At 35.5% G+C, this 16944-nt stretch overlaps 1 protein-coding gene across 4 annotated transcripts in view; it reads right to left on the bottom strand.

Moving 5' to 3' along the window:
* Positions 1-12322, bottom strand: part of LOC147282417 (insulin-degrading enzyme-like 1, peroxisomal) — a 34201-nt gene extending 21879 nt beyond the window's left edge. Inside the window, exons 1-10 of one of the 4 annotated variants that reach the window (XM_086248490.1) lie at positions 12006-12322; positions 11771-11846; positions 11273-11340; positions 10333-10424; positions 10164-10237; positions 10020-10063; positions 5664-5715; positions 2764-2886; positions 2568-2680; positions 2276-2426 (exon numbers count right to left, since the gene is read on the bottom strand). In XM_086248490.1, the coding sequence (XP_086104616.1) occupies positions 2276-2426; positions 2568-2680; positions 2764-2886; positions 5664-5715; positions 10020-10063; positions 10164-10237; positions 10333-10424; positions 11273-11340; positions 11771-11846; positions 12006-12122 (910 nt within the window). In that variant the 5' untranslated portion in view covers positions 12123-12322. Of the gene's footprint in view, positions 1-2275; positions 2427-2567; positions 2681-2763; positions 2887-5663; positions 5716-6948; positions 7621-8423; positions 9085-10019; positions 10064-10163; positions 10238-10332; positions 10425-11272; positions 11341-11770; positions 11847-12005 lie in introns of those variants that run through there. The other 3 variants (XM_086248488.1, XM_086248491.1, XM_086248492.1) reach the window with 3 other exon arrangements.
* Positions 12323-16944: the final 4622 nt, after the last annotated feature.

The raw sequence follows: 16944 nt of genomic DNA, 5'->3' as shown, positions 1-16944 counted from the left end.
GAACATGTTTGAACCACAAGTACTTCAACTAGCTGGGGCAACCTTCATTTTCTGACAAATTAATTTCATCTCCATATTACTTTATGACAACATTGACATCTAAGGTACACTAATATCATATTCAAATTTCTTTTAGATCCCATCATCCACTAAGTTTCTTAGCAAAGCCCACCTATAATATGATATTCTTATACAAAACATTTTCTGCACAGCTTATTGCAGTTTTAGAGAAGATAATTATTGGGACGATGTTATTGGGATGATCATCATGCTCCATAAACACAGCATTGAGTTCGGTGTAATATGTAGAGAGTGGACGTCCATCTTGACGCATCTCGAAAGTCTTCTTCATTAGTTGGACGAAGTTGACCATGAGATTTGGAGTCATAGAATTGATTAGCCAGGATTTCACCAAGGCATTTTCAGCCTTCCACTTGCCAAGCCTTGGATCCCTATTATGCGGTTTAGAAGAATCCCAAAAATATAACCATATTTCTCACCGGCAGCAATATGCATCTCTAGAACCTTCAACCACAATCGGTAATTGGAACCATCAAGCTTGATTCCTATTTGAGAGGAAGATTCATGTTGAATAATGAAAGGTGACGGTTCAGATTTAACAATAGGTTCACTGCCTTGGCTTTTCTTGCCCATGATGACAGTAGAGAATTAGAGTTTAGGGTAGAAAAATTAGGGTTTAGGGGATAGTGTTTGCAGAGGTAGCACAGCCAATTAGCTATGAGAGAGGGGTAGAAGAGCGAGATTTTTTTTCTGATGGTACTGTAAGGGTAACAACGAAAAAAATTTCTTTGAAAAAACCCTAGATCTCTAGAGCTCTGATACCATGCAGTTTTAGAGAACCGAATTATTTTATTTTTCTCAAAGAGAGGTATTTATAATGATTTACAGAATACAGAGTATCCCAACGAGGGCAAGAAAGGAAAAATACAAAGTCAACTAACAGCTATTAACACACTCATTTATAGCTTGATATACATGCTAACACTTATCAACTCTAACTTTCATGGTAATTAGATTACTTAATTCCTCTGTTCTAGTGAGAACCAATCTCAAATCTAAAGATTTGAAGTATCACTTTCTGGAGTTTTGGCGTTGCATTTTACTCATGTTAGTAATGCCCTCTAGATTATAGCCGCCCCCCACTCCCCAGGCCTTTTAAAATGCCCCATGCAGTCAATTTTGTCATGTTTCCTCACTTGTACCTACTTGGCTCCTATGTGGAAATTCTTTCTCTGGCATTAGTCACACCAGGTCTTATGAACCTCTTAAAGCAGCTTTTCTCTTTCTTGAGCCGTTGGATCAATCATGTGGCTAACATTTAGCTTCCTTTATGAAAAAGAAACAAATTTTATTGCTAAAAAGCAATAAAATTTCAGAGATGTGGCTAAGATTTAACTCAATAGCATAACCCTATAATACTCACTACCCATAGGACAAATCTGTGGCAAAAACAAAGAACCATCAGCTGATTTGGGATGAATGAGTAAGAGCACAAATGAGGAAGTCTACGAAGGCATGGCAGTGAAAATTCTGAACACATTAATACCTTCAAAAGTCCCAAGTACAAATAACATCTACTAGAAAATGGACAATTTTAGTTAAAGGACTCCAATTATACCCCATGTCCCTATTCAAAATACGAACTTCACTTTGTGTCAACTGAGGACTGAAACTTTCATTTTTTGTCAATTAAGGACCCTGTTTTTTTCAGTTTTTATCTTAACTTTCACCCGACATTGGATCCATCAAACCTCCACCAAATTCAACAAACTTATACTATCTGGGTTTAAAGCTATGCATTTCCTCTTTACAACATATAAGGATCACTCAAATCGAACATCTACAAATTTAGGTAATCGGCCCCAAAGTAGGGTGCCCGAAACTGTCTAATCGGACTTCTGGGAAAATTTCTAGAAAATTGGACAATTTGGGGGCGATTATTTGGAGTTGTAGAGGTTCGATGTGGGTGATCTTTATATAGTTGTAAAGAGGAGATGCATATCTTTAAACCCAGTATAATTTTTCTGAATTTGGTGGAGATTTAATGGATCCAACGTCGGACCAAAGTTGAGATAAAAACTGAAAAAAACAAAGTTCTTAATTGACACAAAATAAAAATTTCAGTCCTCAGTTGACACAAAGTGAAATTCATTTTCTGAATAGAGATATGGAGTATAATTGGAATCCTTTAGCTAAACTTTTCCGGCTAGAAAACTCATTATCTGAAGTATGTAACAAATAGTGGAAAACTCACCCAAAGTTTTCAAGACGTAATACAAAGATCCTTCTCCTTCATGGTGAATAAGATGGCTAAGATACCTGACTGTCCCTGCACTGTAATGATGAATTGGCCACACAAGTTTCAACTTATGGCCCTCTTTTATTGGGACAGTTCTGACAAGAATCTGAAACATAGAAGAGAAAAGCAACAATTAATTATCCATATAATTAATTGGACATTCAAAAGTGTTTTCTTCTCATCAGCGGAAAGTGTGATAAAGCAACCCTTTAACTCAGCTCAAAAAGTTTAGCAGAATCATGCATACCTGTAGATGTTCTGATGTGCAAGGGTCACGAGAAAAATGAAGACGGCTACAGTCAATGTTTCGAATTTCCTTGAACTTGTCCTCTATAAGGCCTTGAATTTTATCAAGGTTTTCTGAAAACACCCACACTGATAATAATTCAACCTAGCCACAGGGCAATTGAACTTGATTGTTATAGGTGAATGTTGCTACACACCTTTTCCATATATGACCAAATGCATGAGGTTAGCTGAATAATATTCTTCATAGAATTTAATAAGCTCACATCTGGTATCCAATCCTTTTGCTTTTGGTCGAACCATCAACGTTTTCCAATTACCTGAACGAGTACTGAAAAGATCAGGCACAAAAAAAGACATGGTAAACATTCTGAGCCCCAACATAGTATACAGAGTGTTATTCTTATAAAAATAGTCAGTATAAGATTTCCACAATCCCACAAGGCAGAAAAGAAATTGGAAATTGGCGGCAGCCAGTCAAAAGAAATAAAAAGTAAAATAAAATCTAAGAGAGAAGGGTCATTTCTTCCAAGATTAACTCATGACACAGAGAGAATAAATAGCTGAATATGAGTGAAGGGAAACAATTTCACATAGGACTGTTTGGGCACTTGAACCTCACAATCTTCTCACTTATTAGATAAATGACATTTGTCATAAGAAGTTTACAATAGTTTTTAAACATCATATATTGCATTGTTTAGGAGTTTCCAAATTGTTAATTTTATGATTCTACTCTTACATTTGAGTTAATAAGGTGAAGTTGGACCGTGAACTCAACATAGAATATAAGTCTGAAATACTATAAAATAAGTTGTATATACTAAAAAAATAGTGATAAAGACTCCCATCATCACTAAGAAGTAAGCAGCAAGGATAATTCTTAAGAGAGGTTGTGACACGTCAAATGTGTAGGATTATTACATAGCTCGGGCAAGCTTGAAGCAAACCAACCAAAATTGATAGACAAAAATGGAGCATGTAAATGGGGGAAAAATGCAGAAGCATGTGAAGAGACTCCAACAATGCACAATTACTTTATCATCTGATTTTAGACAATAAAATCAAAAGATGACAATTGAAGGTAAAATAATAGATAGCTCTTTTGTCCATTCTTAAGTTGGTAACTGGTCCATCAATGCTAATATTTATTTGAATAAGTAATAGAACTAATTAGATAGAACGCCAAAGAAACAGGAAGCGATCCTATTACACCGGAGGCATACACAAGAACAATCACAAGGCCCACACATGGGATTTTTTTTTTTTTTTTTTTTTCTATAGGACATACGCGTAGGATAGATTCAAAGCAATGAAGCAACCAATATCAAGATTTCCAGCTTGATCTTTCTGATAGGAACCTCCACACATTCGAATTGGCCCAATACTCCACTCCCTTAGAACATTCCATTTCAAACAAGGGACTAGTTCCCAAGCAACAGCAATCCTCTAACCCAGAAACCATATGCCCAACATACTATCAGTTGTAGAATCATATTTGCATAACCGAATTAATGAACACCATATTATTTTTCAAAAAATAAAAGAAAAAAGCTTACTTTGCAATGTGATACTTGAAAAAAAATAAAATAAAAAGCCATCATTGCTCCCTTGTTCACACTTCACAGTGGTAAAGTATAATAGATCTATAGAAGGGATAAATCTTTTAAGATCTCTACTGGCACCAAACACGCTTTATGAATAAAGTAAACTCCAGAATACAAACCTCTTCTCTTTAGGCTTCATCATCTAAATCTTTTAAGGATGTTCCTTTTAGGTTAATTTATTCTGATTGGTTAGTGTTGTCTGGTTTAGTCTTGTTGGTTTGGGGGGCTGGTTTGCATTGTAGATGGCATGTTCCTGATGGACTTTCTTGTCTATCTTGGATTGTAATTTCTTCCTTCAAAATAAATTTGCTGTTTCTTGTCAAAAAAAAAAAAAAAAATCAAGATACTAACCTCAATGCACATATTCTTTGCAAAACGTTCAAGTGCACTTCTAATGCTCTCAAGTCTCAGCACACTAACCCCATTAGAATTCCAAATTTTAATCAACCCCACCCTGCCCTCTGTTCCACATACATCAAGTAGACTACCCTCCAAACATTAATTTCTCAACAATGCAACTCTAAACCAACTGGGGTAAAGAGACCTTTTAGAGGTGTAAACTCATCACCACCAAACCTTATTTCCCAAGTTTATGAACAAACATCATTGCATTAACCCATTTGAGACTTGAGATCCACCCATCCATCCCATTCAAGTTGTAATACAAAGAAAAACAAGCATATCAATTTCTTTGCAAGCTCAATGCACATATTGATGTTTCTTGTCAAAACCAAAAAAAAAAAAAAAAATCTAGATACCAAGCTCAATGCACATATTCTTTGCAAAACCAGTGCACTTCTAAAGCTCTCAAGTCTCAGCACACTAACCCCATTAGAATTTCAAATTTTAATCAACTCCACCCTCCCCTCTGTTCCACATACATCAAGTAGACTACCCTCCAAACATTATTTTCTAAACAATGCAACTCTAAGCCAACTGGGGTAAAGAGACCTTTTAGAGATGTAAACTCATCACCACCAAACCTTATTTCCCAAGTTTATGCACAAACATCATTCCATTAACCCATTTGAGACTTGAACTACACTGATCCATCCCATTCAAGTTGTAATACAAAGAAAAACAAGCATATCAATTTCCTCCCATCAATAATAGGTGTTTAATAGGGGAAAAAAATACTAGTGCCAAATTATAAGCATTTTCAAACAAACTAAATTAATTTCCCTTTAACCCTATTAGAAAAAAAATATTGTTGTCTTGCCTCCATGTGATCGAGGCCATGCACTTATACTTATATAAGAAATATTTACACAAGGTAAAATAGTAAAAGACAGTAACAATAATGTTAAATGACATGTTTTTCCCACAACCCTTAAAAGAGTGAAGAAAGAAACACCATTCTGATTTACACATTGGTTAAAACACTAAACCCGATTAACTACAGAACAGCTTGCACGTAATAGTTTGCTTCCTCTTTCTTATGAACTTTGAGTCAAAGCACATCTTATTATACTACAGAGTTAAATGCTGACCTGTACTAAATTTATGGTACGGATGACTTTCCGCACTTAGATGTTTCTGAAGCTGTACAGAGACATTTCATGTAGAAAAAAGGTTAGGTTAGACAACTGTAGAAGACATATAAAACATTGCTAGAATATAATATGTGAAAAGCAACATGGTATAATTTACTTCAAAAACATATGCTTAAAAGAAAAGTGCTTATTAGAATCTATAAAAATATAAGCATTGTTTCATACTTTGTTAAAAGAAACTTATGCGTAGGTACGTGGTTAGCTACTGTGTTTCACAAACCCGCTTGGACTGCCCATATCTACTATTTCTGGAAAGATCGATAGAGAGATGGAAAGTGTTTCTCTAATTCTTACAGTTCAGTGGAGAACCTGATTCAGAGAATGTTCTCCAAATGGGGATTAAAGCTCATCATTCTTTTAAGAATTCTGAGGAATAGAAGAATCTGTGCAAATTGGGAAATACCTGTAACTCACAATGACGGTATTTTTCTATTGATTGTTGATTTCTTCTATTAGGCTAGCTTCAGTTATCCTGCTTTGCATTGTAATGTATCTGTTTGCAGGCAGCATTAGCTGCTAGTATGTACTTCTGCTTTGCAGTTCTTTTGGTTGAATAAATATCATCCATTCATCCAAAAAATAATAAAAATAAGAAGAAAAATTTGAGGATTTTAAGCTTAAAGTGCCACTTCTTAAGAAGATGTGTTATGATGGTTGTTTCTTTGCATAGTTTGGGTGGAGAGAAATAGAAGGGTGAGGAGGTGGATCATTTGTGAGAGAGGGTTCGGTTTTGGGCATCTTATGGGCTTCAGCATGTTCAGAGTTTAGGGACTATCCTTTTAAGTTTTAAGAGAGAAGCAACTAGCTAGAATATAAAGATAAGAGAAACAGAGAAGAAGGAACGAAGCAGTAAAGAAGCGCGCTGACAGAGAAATTCTAATTAATTCAGTACTCAAGTCTACCTAAAATGAATTGTAAGGGCCCAATTTATAGAGGCCAAAACTATGTGATAATCATAGCACTTACCTTAAGACAAACACTAAATCTTAGATAATCCTAAAAGAAAAATGTATCAAAGAATGAAAAGGATAACTATGAAAGTAATGAAAGTGACAAAAATGAAGGTTGATGAACACTAATCTCCATCAGAAGTTTGTTTCTCATAAAAAACAAGAAACTAAGTTACAAAAGCATAACAGTTTCACCCTACCAAATGAAATTTATTCAAACACTCCCATTGCAGCTACAATATTCTACAATCACAAGATGCAAAATTACTTACATTGATGGAAATTATGACTAGTCTCAAATTATGCATTATTTTTTTTTTGTTTTTTTGTTTTTTTTGTTTTTTTTTTTTGAGAAGAAAGAAGCTTTATTAAACAAAGCAAAAAGCTGTACAAGCAATGGACAAGAAGTCCATCAACAAGACAGAACAAACCCAACACTAACTAATTGCTGCCTTCCAATTTCTAGTAGAATGGCAAACAAGGACACTCCCCTAAAAGCACTAGAGACAGAGGCCCAAAAAGATGACCAAAAAGAAACTAAATCCCACAATTCTTCCACATCTATCCCTTTATAATCTTCAGAAATTCTTTTATTTCTCTTCATCCAAATGACTCAAAAAATGGCTAATAATCTGCAATTCCAAAGCACTTTGGCCCTCTTTCCCCCACCAAAACCTCTCATCCGTTCACTTAGCAAAGAACAGCACCCCTTTGGCATTACCCACCAGAACCCTGCTTCCTTGAACAGATCGAACAATGAAGAAAGATATGGTTTGCACTCTCTCCCTCTTTCTTGCATATAACACACCAATTCGGAGATAAGAAAACATTTGGGTTTCTCCTCTGAAGAATACCACAAGTATTGATGAGCCACTAGCCAAGCCAAAACTTTACCTTTTGGAGGAACTGTTGAGCTCAATTTGTAGTATATTTTATATCATCATACACTTTAGTCTTTATCTCTTAGCATTTTTAGTATTTTATTTATTATTTTAAATATTTAGTTAACTTTTGGGTAATTTTAGTTTGGAAAAATTAAAGTTTAGTCTTTCTAACATTTCTTATTTGAAAAAAAACCATATGGTTTTTTTTTTTTCTGAATAAAGCCCTTGTTTTTTCTCAATAAAGTCATTTGAGTCATTGTCTTTTTAAGGAAATAGGCTCATTATTTTTTTTTTTTTTTAGGGTATAGGGTACGGGTTCACCTCATACCTTCCTAGGGTATAGAACGGGGTTTGTGGAGGCTGCATGTTAGGTTGTAACTCTGAGATTTTGGGCGGACTCAGAGTTAAAACCTAATATAAAGCCAACAAACCAGTGGTTGAGGAAGAAGTATAAATGCACTACCGAACATTTAAAAATGGTCATCGAGCGCTTGCGCCTGGTATGTGTGAAAAAAAATAAATAGAAACTAATAAACCAATATTATATAACATGAAATTATTACAATATTATTGGAGTTTAGTTAGAATTTTAAAAGCAAGGCTTTAGTCAATAACTTGCAAAATTAAAGTACCTAGATGAAAGTCTCTCTTTTAGTTTTCATTTTATTTTATTCTTTAGGTTTTATTTTATTTTAGGTGTTTTTAATTTATTTTATTTTATTTTTATTATAGGCATACTTAAGAAAAAGAAGAAAAATGCCCAAAAAATAAATAGAATGAAGGAAATCAGCCCGGCCCAAGAGGAAGAGAAGAGGGAAGAAAGAAGAAGAAGAAAAGCCCAAACCAGCCTAAGCCTAGTTCACCTCTAGGGGAGCCGAACAGTCACAAGGACTAGAGGAAGCCCAGTCCTCTCTCTTCCGCGTGTCAAGCTCTCCTTCATCAATCCGAGCCGCATTTTGAGCTGTCCGCATCTCTCTCTTCCACCTAAGTCACAAGCCGCTCTCCAGCCGTATGTTCGAGCCGCCCAGCCATTTTTCTTTCTTCCTCTTGATGCGCGCCACCTGTCCTTGCAAGGCTGGTTCCAGCTGTTTTTTGGGGTTGATTTTTGCTCTCTCTCTCTTTTGTGACCCTCTCTCATCATGCCAAGTTTCCCAGCCCCCTAGATGCTTTTAGAAGCAACTTTCTAGCAATTTCCTCCTAGCTCTTGTAATTTTGCCAATAAAAGGCAGCTCCTAGACTTTATTTTAGGATCTTTAATTTATTTTATGAATTTTAGGGAGGAATGGAGAGTATTTTGAGAGTTTTTTTTTTTTTTTGGCCAGAGGAGAGTATTTTGAGAGTTTAAATATTTCCTTTTATTTAATATGATTTTTCTAGTTTATTACTTCTTTTCTCTCTTCTCTTATTCTCTTTTAGTTTATTTTATTTACTTTGAGTAAGAAATCCACCATGGTGGGTTTCTAATCCTCCTCATCAAGGTTGAGGAGGAACACCACCATGGTAATATACTAGAAATTTATTTCAACAAATTCCCTTAGTTCTTCTTAAATTTCCACATAGATCTTAGTTTATTATTTTGGAAAAATTTCACCATTCACCTTTGATGCCAAGTATCATAGGTAGTTAGGCCTATTTTTTCCACATCTAGCTTGTTATTTGATCTCATAAATACAAAGTTCTTTGATCTCTAGTGGTGCAAAACAAGATCTAACCCTAAAAAAAAAAGTCACCTTTTGTGCTTAACATATAAAAATTCTTGGAGAGGGTATCAAATTGATTTTTGGTACTCTCATTTTTGGAAATTTGTTAGATATTTTCTATGGTTAATTTATGGTGGTGTGGAATCCAAAACCTTGGTATTCCATACCATTGTTTTAATTCCAAAACTTAAAAGTGCTAAATTTTAGTTTTTCCCTTTTATTTCTCTAGATTTAGTTATTTTTCCAAGCATCTTGCAATTTATTTTACTTATTTTATATTCGTGCAATTTTATTTCGCTTTATTCTAGTGGTGGAAATATGAACTATTTCTAATATAAACTCCTCCACTTCTGCATCATTTAAGTTTCTTCGAAAGCCCAAGTTCCAATTAAATGAAGAACTCATGCCCTCTACCATCCAAGCTATTGTAACCCCATGATTATTTGACAAGGGTATACAGCCTGGGATAAAGATTTTGAAGGGTCTCCTGCCCCGCCCAACTATCCTCCCAAAACATGATGGTTTCCCGATTTCCTACCACCAACTTGCAACATCCTGAAAAACTGCTCAAGCCTTGATAATGGAACCATAATATCAAAATAGTTCATGGAACTATTTCCAAGATATACTTTTCCTTAAAAGTTAAAAAAGATAAAAATAAACAAATGTAGGCTGAAATATGAATAATAGCATTTCAGATCAGTAATATTTAGCATCTTGCAGTCATAAAAAAGACTATCCATATGCAGTAATTCATACCTGGTTCATTCTACAATCATCAGACAACAGGTTTTTCTTATGCACTGTAACACCAAACATACCGTAGTCATTAAAAGTAAATAAGTAATTATAAATTAAAATGTAAATTTAAGTATCAAAAAGATCAAAAATGGAAGAGCTAACCAGAATCAACAGCTTTGATTTTCCTCATTGTAGCATCAGCTGACATCAATGGCTTAAGAAAGAACTGAGAAAATCTGAACAATGAATCACACACCATCACTAGGTTCAATTTTCAGAATTGCAACGATGAAAATAGCAACCAATAGAAGGAAAAGCAGCATCTACGTGCCTGTCCAAAGCCTCTTCAAAACTATCAGCATTAATGTCGAAATAATAGTTGGTGTTCCCATAAGCTGTAAAAGCATTTGTGCTTCCTCCATGCTGTGCACCAGGAAGATAAACCACGTACAGAGGTTGAAGAAAAACAACATAAGCAAGCAATCATCGGAGGACACCATATCAGAAAAATAAGTGACCCAGATGTGCACTACAACTAAATATGTTAACCATTATCTTCATAATTCGGTACTTTCATAATACCACCAAACAATATAATAATATACATTTCTCTGACAAAGAGCCTCTCTCAAATGGGAGAATACCTGAGGACAGGTTTGTAAAGAAGCATTGGAACAAAACATATATTGTAGAAGTTGGAAGATATTAAAAGAATAGGGGAAGAGCTAGCTAGTCCATCCACATCTCCTATCAGCTGATTCATCAAACATTGACAAATGGTATAGTGATGGAGGATGTCATACAAAAGTGAGATTGGATTAAGGAAATGGTGGTGCAGAATTACAATTCTATAAACCAATAGCCATCTCAGAAAGCACACTGGTCTCCAAATTTCAAATTTTGATCTCAATAAACATAACACAGTGATAAGAGCACCCATTAGAAAACCCAGGGAAGATGCATTTTAGGAATTTTCTTAGAAATTCCCAGTAGCTTTAGAAATTGACTCCTCTCTGCACTCTAGAAGAGGCATCCCTAGGTTTTGTGGCCTGTATGCTAGCAAGAATATTGTCTTAGTCTAGGCTTTGTTATTTGTTTTTTTTATCATCTTAACTTCCACTGCTTTTACCAAAGTTTTACAATCAGCAAGAGAAAGTGGAGGAAAATGAAAAACAAAACAATAAAAATCCATTTTTTAAAATTTCATTGAATGCTGCTGCAGAATGAAATTTTTTTAGCATAGAACAGCATATGCTAGTGTCCGTAAGTACCTCCGTGATGTACTTCGCGTAACTGTACACCAAAGGGTACTTTTCACTAGCATCAAACAGCATATGCACTGCAACAAAATACGAGCAATATTCAAAAAAAGAAAGTCACGAAACAGCTTACGCTTTTCAACCCCATCATTAAAGGCTTCAGCTTACTAACGATAAGTCGTGCAAATATATAACAAATATCAATATCTATGCTTTTTAGGAAAATAAACTCATATTCTAGTTCACCTTTAAAAAAACTCGATCAATATAAGAAATATTAACTTCTATTCAGTGTTTCTCAATAATCGAAAACAAGCCCACGTTCTATTTTCATAGAATCTACTGTGTACCATACTAAGAATAGCCACTGCTAAACCAATGGCATCAGAATAAAACATAAAGTGCCTTCTTTTAGAATTTAAATTTTTATATAAATAGAAATGTAAATACCAAATATAATATCAAAATACCAGAAGAAAAGAAAAATAGTAATAGAAAAATTAAAGTTACTAAGGAAATGGGCAAGGCCATCCAGGCCATCAGGGTCGCTGAAGGAACCAACATCGACATCCATGCAAGCAGCACACTGAGAAAATAAGAATTAAACAAATAAATAAATAGTAGATGCACAGGCCCAGAGATTGTGAATTTGGCAATAACAAACGTATTGAATTGACCAAAACAAATTAAAAGGGAAAAAAGAAAAAGCAGGCCATGAGAAATGAGCATTAGAGGGGTGGTTTGCCTTGTCAGTTTCAGGATCGCTGATGAGGAGGACTTCAAGGGAGTTAGGAAGGACGACCCTCCTGTACTCTCTCTTGTCCGTACGGGCTTTCACTATGTCTTCCTTCCCCACTTCCATTCTGAATTTCCTGTCTTTTCAGTTTTCTCCTCTTTTTCTTTCTACCAAACAACACCTCGCGAGACAGACGCACAGAAAGACTTTGGGGAACCCTTAGCACAAGCAAGTAAACTACCTCTCCTTAGCGCAAGCACTAAGTAAGCAAGTTACCTTCTCAAAGATTCTGTTCTGTAAAGTCTCCTTAGCCAGCACTAAGTAAGCAAGCTACCTTCTCAAAGATTCTGTTCTGTAAAGTCTGCTTAGCACTAAAGCCAGTTTGGAATTACCGTGATTTTGAAAAAAAAAAATGCTTCTGCTGCAAGCCTGCAAACTGTGAGATAAATAGCCCAGTATTATATTCTCAAGGATTCTGTTATGTAAAGTCTCGTTAGCTCAAGCACTGAGTAAGCAAGCTACATTCTCAAAGATTATATTCTGTAAAGTCTTCTTAGCGCGAGTACTTTGAATAAAAAAATGTTTCTCTGTGAGATAAAGTAAGAGAGTGGTTGATAAATTATGTTCGTTTAAAAATTATTATTAAAGTGTTTGATAAATTATATTTTTAAATATTTTGTGAGTGTAAAAGTTTGGCCGAAAGACAGTATTTGTTCTGTATTAAAACTGAGTTTTACTTTGGTCTTCGTCACTTTAATTTATTTTTGTTAAAGATCGTGTTTTCATTAGTATCATAATCAGATTCAACCTGTCAAAATCGAGACTAAAAATGTTGATATGGCACTAACTGACTGGTTTTGAAATAGACAATTTTAATGATTTAGATCTGATTAGTACATTAATGAAATTAAGATCCTTAAAAAATATAAATTAAAATAATAAAGACCAAAATATGACTCAACTTTAATATAGGGACCAAAAACATCTTTTGGCCAAAATTCTCCCACATAACAATTTTGAAAAACAACACCTAACCTACTTTTTCTCAACACCTAAAAACTATTTTCTCACACTACAATTTTGAAAATAAGCAATTTTCATTACTTTTACCAAACATCAAAAGGTATAGTGTGATCAAAATAATTAAGCAATTTATTTTTAACACACCACAACTCTAAACTGGGCCTAAAATAAGTAAACTATCTTTTTTAAATTTTTGTTTTATAAAATAAAATAATTGAGTATTTGATAAACTATATTTTCAAATTGGTCGTGAGTTCAAAAATCAATATTAACGTGTTCTTCTCTTTTCAGTTTTTTCCAACTCTTTCTCTTTCTACCAAACAACACCGCGGGTGACAGACACAGAGAAAGACTTCGGTGAGTGGAAGAGGCTGATGTTTACCCTTGAAGACACCGATCTGTCAAAGTGTCAAGTCCAGAAAAAAGAAAAGTTGTGCAACTGTTCCTCCTTTGTCTTTTTGCTCTTTTGCTCTTCTGCTCTTTTGCTTTTTGTGCTTCTTATCTTCTGTTTTTCATGTTACCCTCCATAGTGTGGGGTTTTCTGGATTCAAATATGCAATAAAGAATGTCTCTAACTTCAGATTTACTCCATCACCTATCATGCTATCACACCAAATCCAATCCAACCTTGTAAAGTAGACTAGCTCTTGGCAGGTCATTGAAATTCCCCACATAAAAGAAAAAAAAAAAATCATTGCCAAGATAGTAAGATATGATTTTCTAGGGACTGGTTTATTCCCTCTTTCTTTTGGGAGGTTGTGGATTCTTATCTTTTACCCTACGCCGCTCCCCTACCCTACTCAACGCCTTTTCGAAAATGGGATTACATATAACCCATTACCCTTTACTTTACATAGTAAAACGAGGACGTGAAAAAGAGAAGGGCATTAGCTATTAGGTATTGTTTTTAGTTTTTAACAAGGTCCTCTGCAATTTTACAATGTTACCTACAGAGTAATTAATGTCCACAGAAAGTGATTTTGAACAACTGGAAATCTGAATCTCTGTAATTAGGTAGGCTAGCTTTAACTAGGGTGGGTTTCTTTAGACTTGGGTTTCATGCTATTAAGAAATGCTAAATTGGGGCCATGCATCTTAAATCCTAATTGGGGCCAGGTAAGGAGCGTAAGGTGACTCATTCTTCCCTTGGTTAAAGTACTACACATTTGATATTTCTATTTATAAGGGGATCAATCTTTACTTTTTCGATGTTTTGGGATCTCTCTCTCTCTCTCTCTCTCTCTCTCTCTAATGTCCTAATTTGTCCCAACCACACCCTTATTCCAAATTTATTTTCTGTTTTGATATGTTTCATAATTTTCTTCACTTCACTCAGACATCTGTAGTGTACGCTGTCTAAATATTCTTTGTGAAACAAACTAAAAACATGTCCCTTTTCGTTTTCAGTTCTTATATGTGCATGTGGCTTAATCATGACATTCTAGTGATTTCTATATTTTGGATGTAGGTTTCGAAGCCCTATGCTTCATTTTTCAGTGATGAGAATCTGAAATCCATGACAATTAAGGAAGAATCAACAGAGGCAGTTGAGAATGATGAGGTGGATTACAATGCACCTTCCTACAGTCTTGGGGATGCAGACCAAGCACAGGGAGATGACAATGGCTATGGAGATGGGGACGCAATGGACATGGATGATGGAGGCTTCGGTGATGACTGAGACATACAATCGTTAGGTTAGTGATTTGTTGGGAAACTTGTTTTGTAGGTTGCACAACTGTCTGCTGCTAAGATGTATCAACCCCCACAATTTTGTATATCAATTGAAATGGGCAACTCTTCTATTTTCCAAAACCAATAGGAGAAGACTTCATTAGAAGCTGCATGTGTTATAATCGCAGCAAAATCAATTGTAAATTTCTTTTTTGATTACTTATGGGTAAAGACTAAAGAGTAATTATACAGAATTTGAAAATTTGGCATAACAGTTATTTTTGGTAAATAAATTTTCCATAACAGTTTGGTAAGAGGGTTTCCCAACCGTGTCTGGGTTATACACATGATAATTGTAGTCTTCAACATTATTGGTAAATGTAATTGTTATCTAATTGAAGTCATAAATCTCAGAGAATTTTCATTAAATATATATATAATGCATACATCATCATGTTTAAGATAAAGTGATGCTATTTGCACACCTTTTTCTTCTCTTTACACACCCTTTCTTAAAAAAAAAAAAAACTCAAAGAAAAAAACCTTATACCCCATCCATTTTTCTTTTTGCACACCCTTCCTAAACGGAAAAAAAAACACACACACACCCAAAAATCACACACCCCATCCCCATCTCCCCCCCCCTACACACCCCCTCACCCACACACCCACACACCCCCTCCCCACCTCTCCTCTCTCCGGCACACACCCATCCCCAAGTAGCCTACCACCACCGGCGACCACCCCACCCTCTCTTCTTTTTCTTCCCCCTACCCCGACCACCTCCCTTCCTCCAGCAAGCTCACCGTCGCGCGCCGGAGAGGAAAACTTAAAAAAAAAAAATTAGATCGGGTTCGGTGGACCAGTGCCGAACCCGATGGTTTCGTTCGGTAGGTACCCACCGAACAATCCTATTCTATTCGACGGGTACCTGTCGAACGAAACCAGCGGGTTCGGCATTGGTCCGCCGAACCCGCTGCAATTTTTTTTTTTTTAATTTGTTTGGCTGTCTGCTTGGGTGAGAGGAGAGAGGGAAGGAGAGATAGAGAGAGAGAGAGAGAGAGAGAGAGGAGAAAGGGAGGAGCCGAGGAGGGGCTGCCGGGCTGGTTATGGTGGCTGTTTTGGGTGGTGCTGCGCGCGGTGGTGGTGCTGCGAGGAAAGTGGTGATGCTGCGAGGAAGGTGGTGGCGCGCGGTGGTGGTGGTGTGAGGAATGTGGTGCTGCTGGTGCGAGGAAGGTGGTGGTGCTGCTGGTGCGAGGAATGTGGTGATCGGGCGGAGGGAAAAAAAACAGAGCAAGGGGGTGTGTACGGGGGGGAGATGGGGATGGGGGTGTGTGGGTGTGTGGGTGAGGGAAGGGCCAAATGGTCTTTTCTCTTGAATTTTTTTTTTTTTTTTCAAAAAGGGTGTGCAAAAAGAAATTTAGGGGTATGCAAATAGCAGCCCTCTTAAGATAAGGTATATCTAAACAGAAAGGACCTACACTTAAGATAGGATATACCTTCCATTGATGATATTTTAAATATTTTTATTTCGGACTTGGATCTCTTTGGGTCTCACTAACGTTTCAAATATAGCCAGCTTTGCTCTTGATGATATGGCTGGTGTTGGGAGATTACGTAGTGTATAGTTTGAAACAAATCATTTCTAATTATTAATTATTGCTTATGGTTACACCAATCCTTGTATATGTTCATGTTCTATGCTCACCTAAGATATTTAAATGGAGGGATAAGTATAAGACAATACATTAAAGAGTTTATTCACTTTAATTCAAATAATTTAGGCAAACATTTTTGTTTGTGTCTACATATATAAAAAAAAACTAAGTTTTTTTTTTTTTTTTTTTAATTTGAGGATGGGGGAATCGTACTTGAGTAATTCTACAATCAAAGCAACTGAGTTACTCAACAATTTCGAACTAAGCTTATATATATATGCATAAAATTTAGCTAATTAAAATAAATACACGTACATATCATTTAGAAAATTATCATGATGACATTTTTAAGTAAATGACCAGAGAATAATAAATGGTCATGTTGCCTCTGATTTAATAAATGGTTTCCTATTTGTCCCAAAGAATAAGAGACTTTTTTATCAGATTTTGGATATTGATACTTCAAATAGCTTCCATTTTGATGAATGCAGTGTTTGATAAAATTTCTGCTGAAAAAGTTTTGATTATATCAGAAAACAAAAATGAAAGCTAACTGTACAACAACCATTATAGTGAGGCTCAAGTCAGTGTCA

The sequence above is a fragment of the Dryas octopetala genome, chromosome 6 (genome assembly GCF_963921425.1).
Source record: "Dryas octopetala chromosome 6, drDryOcto1.1, whole genome shotgun sequence".
Taxonomy (NCBI): Eukaryota; Viridiplantae; Streptophyta; class Magnoliopsida; order Rosales; family Rosaceae; genus Dryas; species Dryas octopetala.
This window is presented reverse-complemented; position numbering and strand designations above follow the sequence as displayed.